We start from the raw sequence: 20842 nt of genomic DNA on the forward strand, positions 1-20842 counted from the left end.
AGGCCCCGGGGTGCCGACTCCTTCCTTCCTGTGGTTACGTGTACTTGGCTAATGAAGCGCCATGGGTCATCGAGGACAGAGGCCCCTCTTACCATCCCTGTCTGGTAAAAGAACCTCAGTTGATCAGAGTTGATCGTCTTCATAGTTCCAAGTCTTGAGTTTTCACCTGCCTGCCACAGCACGTTGTAACCTGGAGTGCTGGGCACTATGTTGACCTGTACCTCCTCAAGAAGTTAGACCTTGTGTGAGTCCAGAGGCTTGTGAACCCCTGCAGGGACATCTTTCCTGCCAGGGTCATGACTTGGTCTCTGACAGTGCTTCCATTCCTTAGCTCTGTAAAGCATCCAGGCTGCCAGCAGCATGCCAGGCCTGGACAGGGAGACCTTAAGTGCTTTAGGATTCTTCAGGGCCCTTTAATCTCATCTGTAGATGATTTTTGCAATCCAGTGTGGTGCAGGAACACATGGTACTGGTGTCCCTTAGGTGTACTGCGTGGTGTGATATGAAGATATATAGTTATCTGGGTTCACAGGGACCCAAATGCCTGGGCAGCTGGGAGATAGGAACAAAGAGAGGACAAGAGTGAGATCCTCGGTCACTGCTGGGCTCCTCCAATCCCAAGATGCCGTTAGGGTGACATCTGTTGCTGCTTCCACCCCCACCCTGAGTGTGCATACATCCTGTCTCTAGCGTGACATTTTTGGCGTGTTCTTAAATATTAAGGTTCCCAAATGTTGAGGCACTGGGGGGAATTGTTCCTTCCTTGTCATGATTTTGTGTGAGATGGGGTCTTCCTATATAGACCAGGCTGGCCTCAGACTCAGAGATTCTCCTGCCTCTGCCTCCTCCGTGCTGGGATTCAAGCTGCGCCACCACACTTGGCACAAGCTAACGAGCTATTTTGTTTTAATTGTTTTTTTAGACTTCAGTGTATGAATGTTTTGCTTGCATGTATATCTGTACCATGTGTGCCTGGTGCCCACAGGTCGGAAGAGAGGAGCTGGAGTTACAGGTGAATGTGAGCTACCATTTGGGTGCTGGAAACCGGACCTATAAGAGCAATGAGTGCTCTTTAAGTGCGGAGCCATCTCTCCAGCCCCAGTGTAAATGTTTTCTTAAAGCTCCAGCAGACACTGAGAGTGACACTAATTTGGGTGGCACAGCTGGTCTTGGGTTATGACAAGTACAGCCTCCATGAATCCACTAAGCCTTTGAGGTGCCCACACAGGCATGCCTCACATACTCAGCCCCTACTTTATTCCTCTAACAGTAGTTGCCTCTATGAAATTAGGTTCCCAGTCCCCAGCCCAGATCCAAAGGAACATAACTGTGGATGGTGCATAGCTTGTTTTGCTGCTTTTGGAATGCTCAGTCCCCAAGGGAACCATTGTGGCCTCTGGAGATTGGAAGATCAACCTGGACAGGATGTTTTGTTTATTTTAACTCTTAACACATTTAAGTTGAAAATTTGAAACATGAGGATTTGGTTCCTTTGTTTTGCTTTTAGTTTTTGTTGTTTGAAGGGGGGGGTTCGAGGGTTTGGTTTTGAGACAGGGTCTCACTTACATAGCCCTGGCTGGCCAGGAGCTCACCTGTCTCTGCCTCCCACGAGCTGTGACTGAGGCTTATGTTGGGCTGCCCAGCTGATCTTGCTTGCTGTAGCCTTTGCATAACTCAGATTTGATGTGTGTTGGAGGATGACCTTGAGAAGACTTAACGACCCTCCAGCCTCTATTCCCTAAGTTCTGGGTCACTCACTTGTATCATTTATCAGTCTGTTTGAAGACAGGCTGTCAAATGGCACAGGCTGTTCTTCAACTCACTAAGTGGTAAAGGCTGCCCTTGACTGTCTGGTCTTCTTGCCTCAACCTCCCAAGTACTATGATTGCAGGTATGTGCCACCGTGCCTGGATTTAAAAAGTGTAGACTCTACAATGCTCAGATCTGTGCTCTGAGTGTAGCCCAGCGGTACAGTGCTTGCTTGGCACGACCAAGGTTCTTGTTCAGTTTTCAACCTAGCAAAAACCAACATTTGTGACGAGAAACTGTGACATGGACTAACTTTGATTTTACATAGATTGAATTTTGTTAGCCTGCCTTTAAAAGCTATAGAATTTGCATGTGTATCTAAGAATCACAGAGACAGAATAACCTTTTAAAATTCCAGGGTGAGCTGGATAGGGTGGCGCTCACCTTTAACCCAGGCACTCAGGAGGCAGAGGCAAGCAGATCTCTGTGAGTTCAAGAACAGCCCAGTCTGCGTAGCCAGTTCTGGGCCAGCCCGAGTTACATAGAGAGATCTCATCTCAAACCCTAACATGTGAAGGGAGCTGGGGTGAGGGTTGGCAGAGGAATGACTTGTGCAGGTCTTCTACAGTGACTTTCCCTGTACCCACTGTCTACAGGGCTGTTGCACCTGCTCCCCGACCATCTGCCCTCCCGAAGCATTCCATCCACCCCCACTCTGCATCACTGTCCAGTAGTAGCGCCAAGCCCTTAGGGACATCAGAGCCACAGAGCTGCCGCTCCTCTGCCTGGATGCCCCTGCCTCAGGTCAACGGGCACTTCATGTCCCACTTACACCAGCTGCCAGAGGCCAGCGAGGCCCCACACAGCCCCTCCAGAAAGAGGAAAAAGACCCCTAATGGAGATCCCCAGAGACTGGGTATAGATACACATCTCCCACAGTGCCTCGGGGGAGCACCTGCAGCAGTACGCAAGAAGAGGAAGAAGAAGAAGTACCTGGAGGATATGGCTGCCATGGCTCCCCAGCAGGAAGGCCAGTCTCAGGACCAGAAGGAAGAGGGTACACAGCCCCAGGTAACTGACCATCAAGTGAGTCACATCCTGGACAGTCACCATGTGAGCAGCAGGAAAAGGAGGAAGAGGAAGAGATCAGAAAGACTTAGCCAGGACGCTGTCCTCTCCCAGAGTCTCCTACAGCATGGGTAAGAGCATGGCTGGGATGTACCGTAGCCTTCCCGGGTGGTGTGGCCAAAAATACAGTGCTGACCTTGATGTGCGGTGCAGAGTGTCCTGTGTGAGTTTATGCCATAGGCTGAAAGAAGATAGCCACATCCAGGCCATGGATTCATTGTGCATAAGAAGGGCCAAGAATTACAGGGCCATGTGGCCCCAGGCCAGGCTGTGTGTTTGGATGAGGTTGCAACAACATCCTGTGGGTGCAGTGTACGTGCCCCGGATAAAGCAAGGACTGTGTTATCTTCAGCATCATGCTGACTGTCACTGTGGACAGCAAGCCTCACACAGGGTGGAGTGAGCTCGGTGTGGAGTAAACCCCTATCCACACGGCACTGCCAGGGGTCTCAGGAATGTTGGGGTGGAGCTTTCGGGTTTTTTGTTTGTTTGTTTATTTTATGTGCATTGATATGGGGGTTTCAGATCCCCTAGAACTAGAGTTACAGGTGGTTATGATGTGCCATGTGGGTGCTGGGAATTGAACCTTGGTCCTGTGGAAGAACAGCCAGTGCTCTTAAATTCTAAGCCATCTCTCCAGCCCTGCTTTGGTTTCTTTCTAAGTCCCCCTTCCCCTTGTAATTAATTTGATTTAATTTTAATTTGTGTGTGTGTATGTGTGTGTGTGTGTGTGTGTTGTGTGTGTGCGCGCATGCATGTACTTGGAGGTCAGAGGACAGCTTGCAGGTGTTAATTCTCGCTTTCTACCTGTAGGTTCTGGGGATCAAACTCAAGTTGTCAGCCTTGATGGCAAGGACATTTACCCACTGAGCCATCTCAACAACTTTTTTTAAGCATTATATTTATTTGTTTACACGTGTATGTGCATGTGAGCATGCTTGCACACACCATGGCACATGTGTAGTGGACAACTTGAGGGAATAGGAATCAAACTCAGGTCAGCAGGCTTGATACCAAGTGCCATTAATAGCTGAGTTGTCTCATAGGCTCATGGGGTGGAGCTCTGGTGCCATCAGGGAGCTTCACTCTTGCCTGTGGTGTGCCTGCAGGCCTGACTGTCCCCCTCTTCCGGCTCCCCACAGCTGCTGTCCTGCAGACCACTGTGGGCCTGAGGCCAGGACAGAGTTGCAGAGGAAGAAGAAGAAGATAAAAAGGACACATGCCTCACAGCAGGAAGAGGAAGAAAGCCAGCACCCAGAAGGCCAGAGGAACCCGAGGCCCAATGTCACCCCAGTCCCTGAGTTGAGCGTGAATGGCCATCTTTGTAGTGACCGCCTGGGTAAGGACTGCTGCTGATAGCCACAATGGTGGCCTCTCACTATTCCTCATTGCAGGCAACTGGGAGCTCTCACCACATGCCATCTTTCTGTCAGCAGCTAATCCCTCAGTCATTTCAGAGAAAAGGCATGGCTAGCATAGCATGAGCATATAATCCAAGAGCTCGGGAGGGAGCAGGCAGCAGAGCTCTAGTCTAGGTTCCATGCATCTTGTAGTTCTGGGCCTGTGGTGCAGCTCATCACTGTGGCAGCTGCTCACTGACGGTCAGGAAGCCAGAGAGAGCCAAAGGGTGACTGTCGACCTACTCCTCCTGGGGAGGGCATGGTCTTGTGGGACAGTTGAAGGTCCTACCTCCAGCAAGCCCTTTAGATTGCACTTGGAGGTGGTTCTGTCAGCTGAGGACAGATCTCAGTGCTGGCTTTTTGTTGTTTTCTCATAAATGGACTTGGACAGTGAGATAGGATTATCACTAGGAAGTTATCTGTTGGTGCCATCACAAGGATGTGTGGTTGTTTCTTCAGTGTTCTTGTTTTAGTATGGCCTCTGATTACAGGACTGGGACAAGCGCCTCTTGTTGGCTGGAACAGAGATCAAGAACCCGATGTGGTCCAGGCGTTGCTCCAGGACTCATCTGATAAGGCTTATGGGAAAAAAGGTATGGGTCTGAGGCAGGGCTTCCTAGGGACTGACCGATTTGGGTTGTAGGAGGGAGTAGGGTGGGTCTTGGTGTGCTATGAGATGTGGAAACCACACTGCTCAGGTTTATAAAACTTCAACAGTTGTTGAATATGCTTTAACACGACCTCTGCTGTGGCAAAAAGGCAGATTCTGTCCCTGGATCCGAAAGATCTGAGACCCAAGAGCAGGGCAAAGTGGGGAGCATAAATCCTGGGCCACCTGAGCAGAATATCCCAGTCCCCAGTTCAGAAGAGTGAAGGGATGAAGCCCCTCCGGCCCTCGTGTTGGCAGTACTGACTTTGGCCTTGTTTTACAAAGCAGACTTGGAGCATGAACCCTTTTTCTGAAGTGAGAGCGCAGGTTAGAGAGAAGTTTGCAGTTGAAATTGGAGCTCACATCGATCACACCCACCTCCCCTTCCGTGTTTCTTCTGTTGAGAGGCAGTCAGAACCCTACAGTAGTTAGAACAGATGGGCCTTGGTGGTAAATGAGTCCTGAGGAGAGTCTGCAGGGTGACTGAGACCCATGGATGCTGACAGGATGTGTCTTATATACAGTTTTGACCTGGGATGGTGAGCCTTCAGCAGTCAGTCAGGATGCCATCAAAGACAGCAGGTTGGCCCGGACCCAGACCGTGCTTGATGACTGGGATGAGGAGTTTGATCGAGGAAAGGTATGGTGTGCGACTATGACCATAGGCTTGGGGCTGCGGGTGGGCACGGTTCAATGTGAGCATTGAGAGCAGTTCTGGTGCAGTTGTGTGTGCACAGAGCAGCTGGGCGAGGCTGGGTTTCCTCCCGCTGAACTGTTTCTCCGTGCATCCAGTACCCTGGGCAGGTGTGGGTCTCTTCCTTCTGTCTCATCCTCAGGAAGACGAGGGTGGCAGGAGCCTCCCTCAGAGGCCATCCATGTGCGGTAGCTGCACGTGTGTCTAGGAAGCATATGCCATGTATGCAGCAAGAAGCCTCTGAGGCTTGGAGGAGCCCTCTCTGGGAACTGTGTGACACTGATTCTTAATGTAGGAAAAGAAAATTAAAAAGTTCAAGAGAGAAAAGAAGAGAAACTTCAATGCCTTCCAGAAGCTCCAGAGCAGACGGAACTTTTGGTCTGTGACTCACCCTGCTAAGGTCGCCAGTCTCAGCTATCGCCGCTGAGCTCGCTGTGCTTGTTAGAGGTCAGCTTGGGTGTGTGCCTGTCTGCTGTGCATGGTGCTCTGTATGTAATCATTTGGTGTGCATGTTAGTGTGTGCTTCTGTTTTGTACATCTGTCTCTTGTAGCTGATTGTGTCTGGTGTGTATGTAGCATGTGTAGTCTCTGGTGTATGGTCTGTTGTGTATGTGTTTATCTGTGGGGTGTGTGTACTATGTGTCTGTGATGTGTGTATGGTATTAAATATATATGTGTGTCTATGGTATGTATGTCTGGTATGTACATGGCATGTGTGACCTGTGGTATGTATGGTGTCTGTGACCATTTGGTATGTGTGTAGTGTGTCTGCCTGGTGCATATGATAGATGTGTGTAGTGTGTTTGGTAAATGTCTTGCATGTCTGGTGCATGAGTTTGTGGTGTGCGTGTCTTGTGTCTATTTGTAGATGTGGCTGACTGTCTTTTGAAGGACCCAGGGATGTCATAGAATTGTCATGGTCTCTCTTCTCACCAGGAAGACCAGTGCACCTGTGCCACTTCATCCCAAAGCTGTCACATCACATCCTGGGAACTGTCCACTTGGTTCTGAGGAGGGGCCTTGTGCAGACTCCACTGCACTGTGAGCCTGCCATGGTGGAGGCTCCTGGTGCCACTGTTCACAGATGATCTAACATAGAAGCCCTGGGGCTTCAGCTCAAGGCCTCTGGTCGCATTCATAACGAACTTCGCAAGAGAAAGACTTGCCTGTGGTGTCATGCCGACAGTAACCCAGGAGACATCTGCAAAGGCTGAGCATCCTTATAGACCCTGGGGTCTAGGTAGGAAACCCCTCTGTTCCTGGTCTGGGGTTGTCAGAGACAAGACTGGGGCCAGCATCTCCCAGCATGTCCTTCACTCAGGATGGTGGCATGTTAGTGTCTCTTCTGGTGAGCCCTCCTTTACTCTGCTGGAGCTGTATTGTGGCCCTATCCTCAAAGGGCCTCTGTATGACTGACTGTCAGCTGCAGAACCCCTGGTGACTGCTCTGCCCCCCACCCCCAAGTGCATCTCCTCGAAAGGCCTCCATACCTTCTAGAAATCAGCAGCTTCTAGGCATAGGAGAGCCTTGAAATACGTGCCAGCGCCTCCGCTTCTAAGGCTGCTATCCCTGCCGAGGTGACTTTGACGAGCTTCTCCTGCATCTGCACTAACCTACGGGTCTCTGTCAAGGTGGTGGTCTTTAGAGATGAATTATCCGTTATTTTACTACTTATGATAAAGCATTTATTTTTGAACAGGCCTGTGGCTTCCTGTAGTAATATGTTCCCTGATATGCAAATACTGGCTTCATTTGCTCAATTTTGTGAGTGCTTTGAAATTGAGAAGATTGTATGACTTAAAAAGAGTCCTTTTCTGTCTTGCTTAAGCTGTCCCTGCAGACTTTGGTTTAACAAGACTCCCTAGTGAGGGCCATATTTCCAGGGGAAGAGAGCACCCAGGAGATGGGAGTTTCCAGAAGGTTCTTGCTCATGGGGCACGTCTCTTTCCTGACGTCCTAGGCTGCTCTGGACTGGCCTCAGTCTGGGCCTCCTGGGAGGGGTGGGGGCTGCCTTGTCAATTCTACGTGTAACGTTTTATCCAGCTGCCCAATCGGCCTTCGATGTGGAAAAAGCTGTGTTCTCCGTGTGAGGAGGTAAGGTCTTGTTTCCATGTGGGTATTTCCCTCCTGTGTCCCTCCCTTTGGAAATTAAGGGAGAGAGCAGCAGTTCCATGGTGGGTCTGCTGGCATAGTCTTCCAGCTGAATGTAATCAGTCTTAAGTGTGGGCCAGGTTCTGGACACCGTGTCCAGGAAGGGTGAGGACTCCATGCGTTGTCTTGGAGGGAGGCAGGCACCTTCATGGGCAGAGATTGTCATTTCACTTGCGGTATTATCATTTGTTCCTGTATCAGTTGCTTCTAGGCCACATTTGTTTTTTCCTATGGCATTCTCTAGTTGAGTGTTGTAGAAGCTGCCAGCACAGAATTGATCCGTCTCCTGTGTTTTCCTCTACATTGGTTCCTTCCTTTGTCTGCTAGATTATCCGTTGTAAAATCTCTTCCAGGGGAGTGTAACCCACTGCCTCTTGGATAGTCATGATCCCCCAACTGACATCCTGACCTCTGGCAGCATATGTTACCGTCAGTGAAGGCAAGTCCTTTCCTTCCTTAGAAGCCATTAGAAACAGGCTAGGGACACAGTGGTCCTGGAAAAATCATCAAGAGTTCTAGGTGACATATCCTGACATAAGTAACTGAGGCTTTTCTAAAAGTAGCCATTTTGTTGGATCAAATCATATCAGCTTGAACTTTGTGTTTGGCAGTAGATGTGGTTTGGGCCCATGTGCAGAGGGCTGTCTCCCTGTTTCTGTTTTTGTTTTTCTGTCCGCCTGTTTGGGGGGCTGTTCTTATCCTACATCCTTGTGTGGCTGCATCTGTGTGTACAGGGATCCCCATACTCTCCACTCTCTCTCTCTCTCAAGAGCTCCCAGATTTTGCCAAGATCTTGGTGCAATAAAGTAATGCATTTTTGTGAGTTCTCTCCGTGTCTGCCTTTTTATTTTTTAAAAAAGCTCACCCCAGCAATGGCCGGGCTGCCTCTCCAGGTCCGGTAGCTGTGTTTTCGTGCTGCACTCTCAGGTGGGATCCACAGCTGGGGTCAGAGCGGATCGTCGTCTGAACCTAGGAGTTACGGCCCATCTTGGACAATGTACTGGGATCCCCTTCTGAGGGAAAAAATGGTTTTAAATAAAAGATTTAAAGAAATGTATCTAAGTTTATCCCATAATTGTATTTGTTTAAATTTAAGAATGAAGTTGGATGGACAGTGGCGGCACACTCCTTTGATACCAGCAAGGCCGGCCTGGTCTCCAGAGTGAGTTCCAGAACAGCCGGAGCTGTTATACAGAAAAACCCTGTCTCAAAAATCCATAAAAGAAAATAAAAAAGGCAACTTCTGGTTCTGTAAATGTTGGGGGTGGTTTTTAAAGAAGACCATAGAAAGGAAACCCAGAGAAGTGTTGTTTCCCCTAGGTGTGTTTTCAGGTGTAGAATGTTGTCACCATCTGTTGTGTTGGACACTTTCTGGGGAGACATAAACAAATGTCCACCACCTCATAGGGTGTCAGTGACAAACTGTAGACAGACTTCACTGGAGCCCAGCTCTGGGGACCAGAAAGGTTATTGGGTTTGCCTACAGAATCTGACTGACTAGAAGGGAACCACACCCAGGCATGGATGGTGACTTCCCACTCCTCTGCTAACCCTGCACAGGGCATATACTCTAGCAAGTCCTGAGACTACAGGTTCATGCACAATCGATGTGGGCTGTCCTGTAGATGTGTTGCTCTTATTGGTTAATGAATAAAGCTGCTTTGGCCTATAGCAGACAGAATATAGCCAGGCTGGAAGAGAGAGAAAGAGAGTACGTGGGGGTCAGAGAGATGCCATGTAGCTGCTGAAGGAAATAGACGCCTGAGCCTTACCAGTAGGCCACAACCTCGTGATGATATATAGATTAATAGAAATGGGTTAACTTAAAATGTAAAAGTCAATAAGCCTGAGCTAATAGGCCAAACAGTGTTGTAATTAATAAGGTTTTTGTGAGACTATTCAGGCCTGGACAGCCAGGAAACGGACATGCAGTCTCCATTTACATACAGTTACGCAAAATTACCTACAGGTGTCTGGGAGGAGCTGAAGGGATGACTTGAAGCACGATTAATAAAAACAGAAATTGGGGCTCAGCCTGAAGATCTGAAAAGCAAAACAGCCAGCCACTGGCTCTTAATCTTGACCTGAGACCAAAATGGTGATCCTGCCTCCAGGAATCTCAGAGTGAGACTGAGAGCTGTCTCCCAGTTTACAATCCTCTCCAGTTCTGGGATTAAGGTGTGTGTTACTGCGACCTGGTCTATAAGGCTGGCCGGTGTGGCTGTTTTACTTTCTGCACTTCAGGCAAGCTTTATTAAAAATACAAATGAATTGCCTCTGCCATGGCTGAGACAGATGAGAGTCGGTGATGCTCCTCGGCCCATCTAGCAGGAATATCAGCTGTCAACTGCCCAATTCTGAGGGTCTTTTGAAAGTTACCCCAGCTCTGACAGTGGCTGTTACGTTCCAAGGATAATGTTGCGCAATACCATAATACTCAAATCAGCATAGTCCCTTCTGATCTAGTGGCATGGTGTCCCAGCAGCTTTCCCAGCCACAGGTTGGAGGTGTGATGAGAAGACACTTGTGTTTTGTGTGGACTGGGTTTCTTCCATTGACACAGGACTTTATTAGGTGTCTATGGAAATTGCTGGTCCCTCAATGGCCATCCCAACCCCACTTTTTTTTTTTTTTTTTTTTTTTTTTTTTGGTTTTTCGAGACAGGGTTTCCCTGTAGTTTCTAGAGCCTGTCCTGGAGCTAGCTCTTGTAGACCAGGCTGGCCTCGAACTCAGAGATCCGCCTGCCTCTGCCTCCCGAGTGCTGGGATTAAAGGCGTGCGCCACCACAGCCCGGCCCCAACCCCACTGGTTTTGCTCAGCAGAGCATATGTCCTGAAAGTTGGGATCAGGCAGTTCCCTCCAAAGTTGCCTGTGAGCAGGAGGGTTCCAATTAGGAAAGCCAACCTTCTGACTCAGACCTGGAAGTTTCTGGTCTAATAGACACAGGGATTTGGTCTTTGGCATGGTGTTCTCAGCTGTTTATCCAGACAATATGAGAACAGAAAAGCAGGCATGGGTGAAAAGAGTGAGGTCCCTGCTGGCCACAAACCAGAGAAGCGTGCAGTGACTTCTCAATAGCCAGGCTGACACTTCTGGGGCACAGTGCTGACAAGGGTACTAAGATCACCCTCTTATTGCCACTTTGCCAAAGCCTGGCTGGCTCTAGCATGAATGTGAAGGCAAGCCGATGACTTGTGGTTGATGGTTTCAATGTAGGATGAGTCCTTTTGGAAAAAGACCATAAGGATGGAGGAAGGTGTGGCCGGGTCTACCAGAAGTGCCTGAAGGAGGCGCAGTGTGACATGGGGTCAGCTGGGTTCCTGGGATAACTTCAGGCAGTGATAAAGGTGACCTAGGCAGGTGATACTGGCTAACCTGGTTTGACTGGCCTCTGAGACACCTGAGCTGACAACTTCTGCACCTGGAAAGGGGTGGAGTACAGAGGACACAGTAAGGATGACCAGGCCTGTGGGAGGCCAAGAAGACTGGGAGCCCAGAGCTAAATGCTTACTTTTCTTGTGGCAAAGCACCAACAGAAGTCGATGTGGGATTCCCCTCTGTGCTGTGAATACCATCTGTGAATAAAGAAACTGCCTTGGCCTGTTGATAGGGCAGAACTTAGATAGGCGGGGGGGGGGGAGGGAGGAATTAAACTGAATGCTGGGAGAAAGGAGGCTGAGTCAGGAAGAAGCCATGTAGCACTGCCCCCCTACCACCACCGTAGATAGCCACTGGACAGAACTTTACCCGGTAAGCCACAGCCATATGGCGATACACAGATAAATAGAGATGGGTTAGTTTAGGGTGTGAGTTAGCCAAAAATATGCTTAAACTACTGGCCAAACAGTATTGCAAATAATATGGCTTCTGTGTGATTATTTTGGGGCTGATCAGCCAGGAACCAACAGGCGGGCTCCTCCAACAAGAAGTAACTTGTGAAAGGAAGGTTTATTCTGGACCACCAAGCTACAGCCCTCCCTGCTGGTGTGGTCGTGGTGTCAGGAGCCTGAGGCAGCTGTCACGCTGTGTCTGCTCTCAGGAAGCAGATGGATGCTGGTGCTCAACTCGTCCTCAGCCTACAGAATGGAGCCACCACGTCCTCAGCCTACAGAATGGTGCCACCACGTCCTCAGCCTGCAGAATGGTGCCACCACCCCCAGTTAGAGTGAATCATTTTATCTCAGTAAACCCAGACTGGAAACTTCATCACTGGGCTGCCCAGAGATGTGTCTCCTAGGTGATTTCCAGACCCTGTCAAGCTGGCAATACTAACCATTGCATGCATGAAGTGAAGCTATAGACACCGCTGCCCTCCATCCTCTGTGGCCTGCAGCCTCAGGAAGAGGTACCTTCGGCTGCGCTGGGCCCTCCACTTTGTTTTTCATCCTGGGGTGGACCTTACTGCCTTCATACCCTGTCTGCCTCCTGTGCCTCACGCTCTCCACCATGCCCACAAGTCCCGTCTTGAGCGCTGCCATTCTTTGCCTTCACCCAGCTTCCTTGACGTTCCAGTATGTGTCAGCTTCTTGTTCTCTGCTCTCCCTTTCCACTGCCCTCATCCCTCCATTCGTGCCCCACTTCGGTTCCCATAGGTGATGTGTGTTTGCCCCAGGCCTCTCAGGATCCCCTGTCATCGCCCTCCCCAATTCCTCTCATCCCCCATTCAGGGTGAGCCAGCGGGTGCTCAAGTGTGGATTTCTCACAGCTCAGTGACTCTTTGGGATCACCCTGCTGCAGGTTGTGGTCCACCTCTTTGATCTGTGCTTACTCCTGTAGTTGGTTAGAGTCCCTGACTTCAGCCTGGAGCTCCTCCCCTCTATGCACCTGTATACACGCACACATCTGTCTTAAACACCTGATCTAACTGCCCGCTGTCTTGAAATGCCTGATGAAGCCTGGGACACTGTCCCTTCCCCAGGACTCGGTCTCCCCTCTGGTTCTCCAATCTCACTGTCTCCTAAAGCAGGAAACCCTGCCTGAATGGTGGGATGGACAAGCTGCCTGTGAGAGGGTACGGTCAGATGATGTCCCCTTGCTCTCAGCCAGGGCATCTGTGAGGTCCCAGTGACCTTGGAGCTCCTGTCTGGAAGGTGCCTCTACCAGGTGCCTTAGGTCAGACACTGGCTCCTCCCCATTGACCAACCGGAGGCAGTTGCTTAGGCCCAGTGCTTCCTCAAGGACACCTCCTTTCGCCTGGTTCCAGCTCTGCCAAGGTTGAGGTCGGGTTGGACTGAGATTTCCTTTTCATTCTTTTCCTTTTAGTTTTTCGAGACAGAGTTTGTCTATATATATAGTCCTGTAACTCACCCTTTAACCAGGCTAGCCTCGGGCTCAGAGATCCTCTGCCTGCCTCTGCCTCCCACGAGCTGGGATTAAAGGCGTGTGCCACTATAGCCCAGCTGGACTGAGGTTGCCAATCATGAATTGCTATCAGAAGGACAGGAATCTAGATCAGGGTGTGATGGGGTCTTACACGGGTCAGCATTGGCAATGATGTCACTGTGTTCTACTCTAAGGTGCAGGGGTGTAGCCACACCATTATGACTGGGGTATCTTTGTCACCCTGGGTCTGGTCCTACTTGTTTTCAATGCTTTTCTCCTTCATTTAGGACGGTCCCCGGTGCCAACAGAAGCATCGGAATCAGAGTAGCTTCTGGCTGTGATTGGGTATCTTCTAACAGCGTCTAATGTACATAGCAAATACCTGCGAACTGTGTGGGATTTTACTCTCAGCAAGATTTTCTTAACTATACTTTTTGTTTTGTTTATTTATTTGAGACAGGGTCTTACTGTGTACCCTGGCTAGCTTGGAACTCAGAGGCCAGAAGAGGGTTATCAGATCCCTGGAACTGAAGTTACAGGCAGTTTTGAGCTTCGGTAATGGGTGTTGGGGATTAAACCCAGGTCCTCTACAAGAGTAGCCAAGGCTCTTAGCTGCTGAGCCATCTCTCCAGCCTCTCATGGCTGTATTGTCAAATGAATCTAAATCGTCATCACCTCATACTAAGAGTGGACATTCTTAAGATATATCTTAGATGGTTTGGTTTTTATTTTTGGATTATATTTATTTTATGGGGTGTGGGCACATACTACGGTTAGAAGATCGAGCGTGGGAGTCCGTTCTCTTCTACCGTATGGGTGCCAGAGATGGAGCTCAGAGCTGGCCCACCCCGCATGTGAGCCTTCTGTTCTTGTGATGTTAGAAGTGACCCCGTTAAGTGTATTTCCCCCACACCTTGACGTACTCTTCTGACATTTCTGTCGTACGCTGTTACAGTTAAATCGTTCCCATTGTCTTCAGCCAGGGTCCAGCTACCTGGTAGGATTTGTTGAATGGGCGAACTGGACAAGCTTGTGGAAGAAGCAAGACTATGACCATGCTCTAGAAGGCTCAGAAAGCAGGCAGCCCCTCCCCCCAGCACCAACACTTGGCTTTCCTGTGCCTTCCGAGGACCCCACCCCACCCCCTTTGCCTTTTTCTTGCTTGGAAACATTTTGGTGAAGTCGAGCTGGAACCAGAGCAGTAATTCCTCTTTTGGAAGTGAACGCCCCAATGTGGCCCGTGGCCAGCTGCCTTCTGGGTGGCACAGGAACAGTTGGTGACAGCTGGATACAATCAAGTTCCATTACAAACACGTTTTAAGTGCCATTCACACATGGAAGAAACTGCGCGCTTTAGCAAAACAAAATCTGGGGATTTTCAGAGCAAGACAGTGCCCCATCTGAGCCTGTGCAGCCTTTTCCGGCATAAGCACCCTCTTCTCCCACGGCCTCCAGGCTCTCCAAAGCCCAGAGCTGGCAAGTGCAGGCCATGATGGCTCCTGCCTGAGCCCTAAGGCCTCCAGTTCAGAATCAAAGGCATGCCACACATTCCACCTAGTGGGAGAGACCCAAGGCTGGCCCCTGGGACAGCTTGCTCTGCCTCGGTTCGTTTGCTTCCTTCCTTGGGGAGCATGGAGGACTCCGGACAGGGACAGGTATGGCATTTGCTCACTGGATCATGAAGCAGGTGTCTTGAAGATTTCTCAGGCTTTGTCATCCTTCTCCCAGAACTGCGTCAGTCCTTTTTGGGCCACTGCCCAGTAGCCCGTGATGGTCATACTTGTGTGAACATAGCCATCTGGCTTTCTTGTCTGGCCTCCACTGGCACCTGCGTTTATGCGCACCCATCTCTGCATATACATAATTAAGAATAAAAATAAACATTTAAAATATTTGTTTATTCACATATGTGTTTACCTGCATGAGTTTATGTGTACCACGAGTGTGCAGGAACCTGTGTCAGATTTCCTGGATTTAGAGTTACAGGCAGTTCTGAGCAGCCCGATGTGAGTCCTGGGAACTGAACTTGGTTCTTCTGGATGGAAGAGCAGCAAATGCTCTTAACCACTGATCCATCCTTCCAGCCCCCAAATAAGTCGTAAAACCACAGAAACATATGGGGAACGTGTCTAAAACTGGTTGGTTTAAAACAATAGGAATGTATTTCAGGTTCTGGAGAGCAGGTGTGGGCCTGTGGGTCTGTGTTCCCTCCAGAGGTGCTGAGCGAGGATCCTTCTTGCCTTTCAATTATTGTTCCAGGTGATCTTGGACTGGTGTGACGCCAGCCCGTGCCTCTTCACATGGCATCTCTTGGCTGCTTCTGCGTCCAGATCGCCATCTTAGATATCCCACCGTCTACTCTAACATCCTCTTAATCACACCGCAAGGACGTAGTCCCCAGATGTAGTTGTTTTCGCAGGCAGCGGGGGTTGGAGCATCAACACATCTATTATGGGACACAACTCAAGCCAAGACCATGTAGAAAGGCTCTGTTAGGGAACTCAGAGCACAGGGCTTCCCAGAAACTCTGCATATGGACTGACTGGATGTATGAGGCAAATGTATGTTACTTGCATGTGTGTTTTTTTAACTTTTATTTATTTTATTTTGTATGTATATGATAAATGTTTGTATGCTATTCTGTTTTTATTTTTCCCCACTTCCTGCAGCTTAGAAATCATCTTGTATCTGTAAACACAGAAATCTGTCTTTTTTTTTTTTCAAAAAATATCAGCACAGTAAAACCATTTAATGCTCTTACTCTTTAAAAATACGTATTTATTTAATGTGCATGTGTGTGTCTCTGAGTGTATGTCTGTGCACCATGTGCATACAGGTGTCAGAGGAGGCCAAAGGAGGGTATCAGATCCCTTGACTCTAGAGTGTGGTCTGTCTGATGTAGGTGCTGGGAACTGAACCAGGTCCTCTGTAAGAGCAGCAAGTGCTCTTAGCAGCTAAGCCATGTCTCCAACTCTCTTCTCTGCCAAACAAAAATAACAAAAAGCAAACACTAAAGCTTTTATTTATTTCAGAGTGGTTACCACAGTGTTCCTGTGGAGGTCAGAGGACAACTTGTGGGAACTGATTCTTTCCTTCCATCCTCTGGGGCCCCTGAGACAGAACTCAGGTTGGCAGAATGGCAGCAGGCACCTTGACCCCCTAAGCCATCTCCCTGACTCTGTCTCAGTATTTTCGAAGGCTCCCAGCACTCTGTATATAAAGCAATCTAAACATATTCAGCTTGTCCCCTGTTGATGTTCTCTGAGGATGCTTTACCAAAAGGATATCTTGGGTTATTGTTGCTAAAAAAATTATTTTTCAATTCTAAATTTTGAAATTATAATGGATGGCTGGGGTAGATGGTAGGAAGTCAGCTGGGAGCTTCAAATCTTCAGGTGTGAGTGTGTAACCTGGAGTAACTGCGGGAACCAGTACAGTAAAGGGGCGATTGTGGGCGGGCAAGAAAGGAGCAATAGAGGGGGATATCAAGGTGCATGTGGGGTGGGCAGGAAAGGAGCAATAGAGGGGGGATTGCAAGGTGCATATGACATGAGGGGGAATAGGAAAACGGGCTCTAATTGGGGATGGGGAGGGAAATAATTATGGGAGAAAGGGGGAGGGGGTAAAATGCAGTGAGGGTGCCTGAAGAAGCCCTAAGGTCTCCTCTTCCTCCTCCTATCTACCTAAGGTGCCTATAATGCTAGAAGTCTGTGTATAAACAGACAGTTTCAGTGAAATTTTCCCATTTGGGCTGACAGTCCCCACCCCCAAGAGCCGTAGACTAACAAAAAACCAATGCCAGGCCTGAGAAGCCGTCTTTTGAGTTGTTTTGAAGGCTGTCCAAGAGACTCCCAAAACATTGTGGGTTATTACCTTCAGTTACACCCCTCCCCCCAAAGATTGTAAATCCCTATTGCTGAAGAAACCATGTACTTCAGACACCGCCCAGAGGCCCAGGAGCTGGAACTGACCTGGAAGCCTCCTTGAGGACCATCTTCATATTACCAAAAGGTACCCTGCAAGCTTCTGAAGGAGGGGAACAACCAACCTACCTACCTACGACAGACAATATGAGCCGCCACAATGACCAGCACGGCAGCGGTAGCACACAGACGTTGGTGGTTACCAGCAGCTCTCTAATTAGAGTTAAAATTCACTCAACACAAGGAGAAGCATGCCTAGTACTAGAAGCCAAGCCTGCCGTGCCTCTCCTCAGAGAGAGATGCCAGATGCGATGAAGCCGGCCACCAGGTCAAACATGCTGGATCTTTCCCGGTAAGACACCACTTTGTGGTGTTACACAGATTATTCGATATGGTTTAGTCAAGATGTAAGAGGCTGAAAATAATGGGCCAGGCAGTATTTAAAAGAATACAGTTTGTGTGTTGTTATTTCGGGGCATAAGCTAACCATGTGGGATCCAGGCAGGACGAAAAGCCGGCCTGCCCAAAGCCCTCACTACAGAATGGCACCCAACGTGGATAACTGAATCCACAGAAAGCCTGAGAAAGCTTGGGAAAGACTAGAGTAAAGCATGTTTTCTTGATAACAGCAATTTCTCGGGTCTGAGCAAGCGCTCTCATCTAAGAGAGGCTTCCTGACTCAGCTTTAGCTGCAAAACCCTGCAGCTCTTTTAAGAGGTCCTGCCACGAAACACTTAAACAGTGTTGATGAAAAGCTGAACGTGTGCTTTTCGGTTTTCAGCCACAGCAGGAAAAAAGTTGTGCTGTTTTAAAATGCTGGCGTTCTGGTCTGTACTGCCAGGACAAACTCTGACTCTTTCAAGCAGGCAGTCCTGACTATGGAGCTTTTGATTGTTGTTTGACACTGTTGCAGCTTGCTTACTGGCAGGGACCTTGAAACACCACAGAGTTGTGGTAATAAAAATGGCTCTAGCAAGTACCTCTGCCATGAGGCTGGAAAGCTAAGGAATGGGCTGGATCTAGCTGTCAAAGCCACGGCTTTAGTCCTACAGATATTGTTTGGTAAATTAAAGACTCATGTAGTCAGAAAAAGAGAGATATACAGTAAAAGAAAGATTCAAAGTTGAAGAAAATGTCAAAATGGTTTACAATGTGTTGAAAATACATGCAAGCTAAAGGTTTAAGTTCTTAAAAGTAAAAAAGAAAAAGAAAAAAAGGAAGTAGTTTGTTGTGGTGGTACACACCTTTAATCCCAACACTTGGGAGGCAGAGGTAGATTGACCTCTGTGATTTCAAGGTGTGGCAGCACACACCTTTAATCCCAATGCCTGGGAGGCAGAGACAGACAGATCTCTGTGAGTTCAAGGTGTTGTAGCACACACCTTTAATCCCAGCACTTGGGAAGCAAAGGCAAGTGGATCTCTGAGAGTTCAAGGACAGCCTGGTCTGCAGAGTTATTGCAGGTCAAAGATATACAGAGAACTTGTCAAAAAATAAAAAATAAAAGTAAAAATAAACGAAATAGAGGTTAAAATAAAGCTGTACAAAGATGGAAAATACACAAAGAATCTTGATGCTGTATACTATTATACTCTCTTTGAATTGTTTGAATGCTGAGGAAGGAGCAACAGCTGCTATAAGATATTTGTTTATAAATGCTGCTGAACTAATCCAAGATAGACATTTTGAAAATAACTTGACTTCAGAATTTGGATCTAAGGATATGATACTTTGGAAAAGAGTTTCTTCTTTTGCTTTTACAGAAAATGAGACCCTATGGATTGTTTCTATCCCAATATGGTATGATAGACCACGCCCTCCTGAAAGATTGCAGCTCTGAACACCTTCAGAAAATTACTTCACCCAACTGATGACTGAGATGAACCTGGCACACAGGTTACACCATGAAAGATCTGATTAACAGCGTCCCCATTCAGCAGGAAGCAGTTTGGAGAGAAATAACTGCGCCCATGTTCCCAAATATTGTTTATAAATGTTCTTTTACATTTAAAGGGGGATATGATATAGATATGAATAATTTGCATTGGTATAGATTTTAAGGTCAATTTTGTTATATGTATATGTATTTCTGCTCTTGATTAAGGTATTGTGATTGTGTAATTCATTTAAGAATGTAATGTATAACTAGGAAATATAGGTTGTTAATGGATAATCATCGATAATAGTCAAGCTTGTAGTCATGTTAGATTTTCTAGATATATAGAGATATGTTTAAGTTAAATAGGCATTCTTCATATCTTTCAAAGACTACAGAATATCACATTTTAGATGTTTTAATAACTTAGGGCTTTTCATGACAATGAGACATGTCTGCTCCTGGCAGCACCAATCTACTTCAAGAAGATGATGGGCATCGAAGAGGATCCTTATTGAGTTTGATAGCCATTTGGGCAAGAAACTGCTCTTGCCTGGACTGTTGCAGAAACTGGACACAAAGAACCCACAGAGAGAGGACTGCTGAACTTGCCTAAATATGAGATGATTCTTTGGGGTTCCTGACTCATGAAAGAGTCTGTGAGACATTCTACAGGACACAACAGATACTGACTGAACTGCCTTCAAAATTTCCTGCTTCATGGAAATGTCTGCTGGATACTTATGGGCCTGTAGGCCGAAGATGGATGCCCCAATGGTACAAAAGAACTTTGGGTGACTGTCCAGGTAGCAAGATGTCTCTGTGATTTCTAGAGTTTGGAAGTTGATTATTTCTTGTTTACTTAGGTAGTATTATATCTTTCTGGAGTCTTTGATGGAGTTGAAGAGTGGATAGATAGTTATAGTTTTCCATTGTTATGATAAAAGATAAAATAGATATAAATATTGTAACTGTAATTCTTGCTTTATAACTTTTTTATATGTAGCTTTTTATATATATGTGGTTTTACTATGTTAAAGTGAAAGCCTTTCTTTTTTTGTTTAAACAGAAAAAGGGGAAATGATGTAGGTGTGTCTTCTATCTATCTGATGATTTCATTGGATAATTAATAAAGAAACTGCCTGGCCCATTTGATAGACTGCCCCTTAGGTGGGTGGAGTAGACAGAACAGGAAGAGGAAGTGAGGTAGAAGGATCAGTAAGATGCCACACCTCTCCTAAGTTAGGCAGACTGCCGTGCCTCTCCTCAGAGAGAGATGCCAGATACGATGAAGCTCCAGCCCAAGATGGACGTTTGCTAGAAACTAAACGGTAAGGCACCACTTCGTGGTGCTACACAGATTATTAGATATGGGTTAATCAAGATGTGAGTAAGAGGCTGAAAATAATGGGCCAGGCAGTATTTAAAAGAATACAATTTGTGTGTTGTTATTTCGGGGCATAAGCTAGCCAGGTAGACGGGAGCCAGGAAGGAATGCAGCCCGCCTGCTCCTCACTACACAAGCCCACTACTCAGTGCTTGTTAAGTCAATCATCTTAGAGAAGAGCCTGCAGCCGCCACTTTATGGAACCAGCATAATCCCTCACTATATTCTAGGTATTTGTCCTGCTACCCACAGATAAGAGTAATTCTCTGTTCTAACCAAGGAAAGTTTTTTTTTTTGTTTGTTTGTTTTTTTCAACAGATAGAGACCATTATAGAAAACCACAACTAATCAAAATGCAGGGCTGTGGAGCCCAGCCCCAGATGACACATCGACAGCACACGGCCTACACCTAAGGCCCAGCGAAGAGCAGGGGGAAAGACTCTAAGCACTGGAGGATTGGGATGTCTGATACAAAGACTGTGTCTCCTAGAAATCCATGAAGTCTCAGCAACATGAGTGTCTAAGCATGACCCAATAAGGCTGACACCAATAGTCACGCTAAC

The 20842-nt window shown here is 47.7% G+C and overlaps 1 protein-coding gene across 1 annotated transcript in view; it reads left to right on the forward strand.

Annotated features, from left to right (window-relative positions):
• The window catches only part of Usp36 (ubiquitin specific peptidase 36), a 30331-nt gene extending 23011 nt beyond the window's left edge, over positions 1–7320 (forward strand). The window contains 6 exon segments of the mRNA XM_038327517.1: positions 2406–2948; positions 4020–4216; positions 4769–4870; positions 5451–5566; positions 5916–6067; positions 6557–7320. Of these exon segments, the coding sequence (XP_038183445.1) occupies positions 2406–2948; positions 4020–4216; positions 4769–4870; positions 5451–5566; positions 5916–6047 (1090 nt within the window). The 3' untranslated portion in view covers positions 6048–6067; positions 6557–7320.
• The last annotated feature ends 13522 nt before the right edge of the window (positions 7321–20842 follow it).

The sequence above is a fragment of the Arvicola amphibius genome, chromosome 4 (genome assembly GCF_903992535.2).
Source record: "Arvicola amphibius chromosome 4, mArvAmp1.2, whole genome shotgun sequence".
Taxonomy (NCBI): Eukaryota; Metazoa; Chordata; class Mammalia; order Rodentia; family Cricetidae; genus Arvicola; species Arvicola amphibius.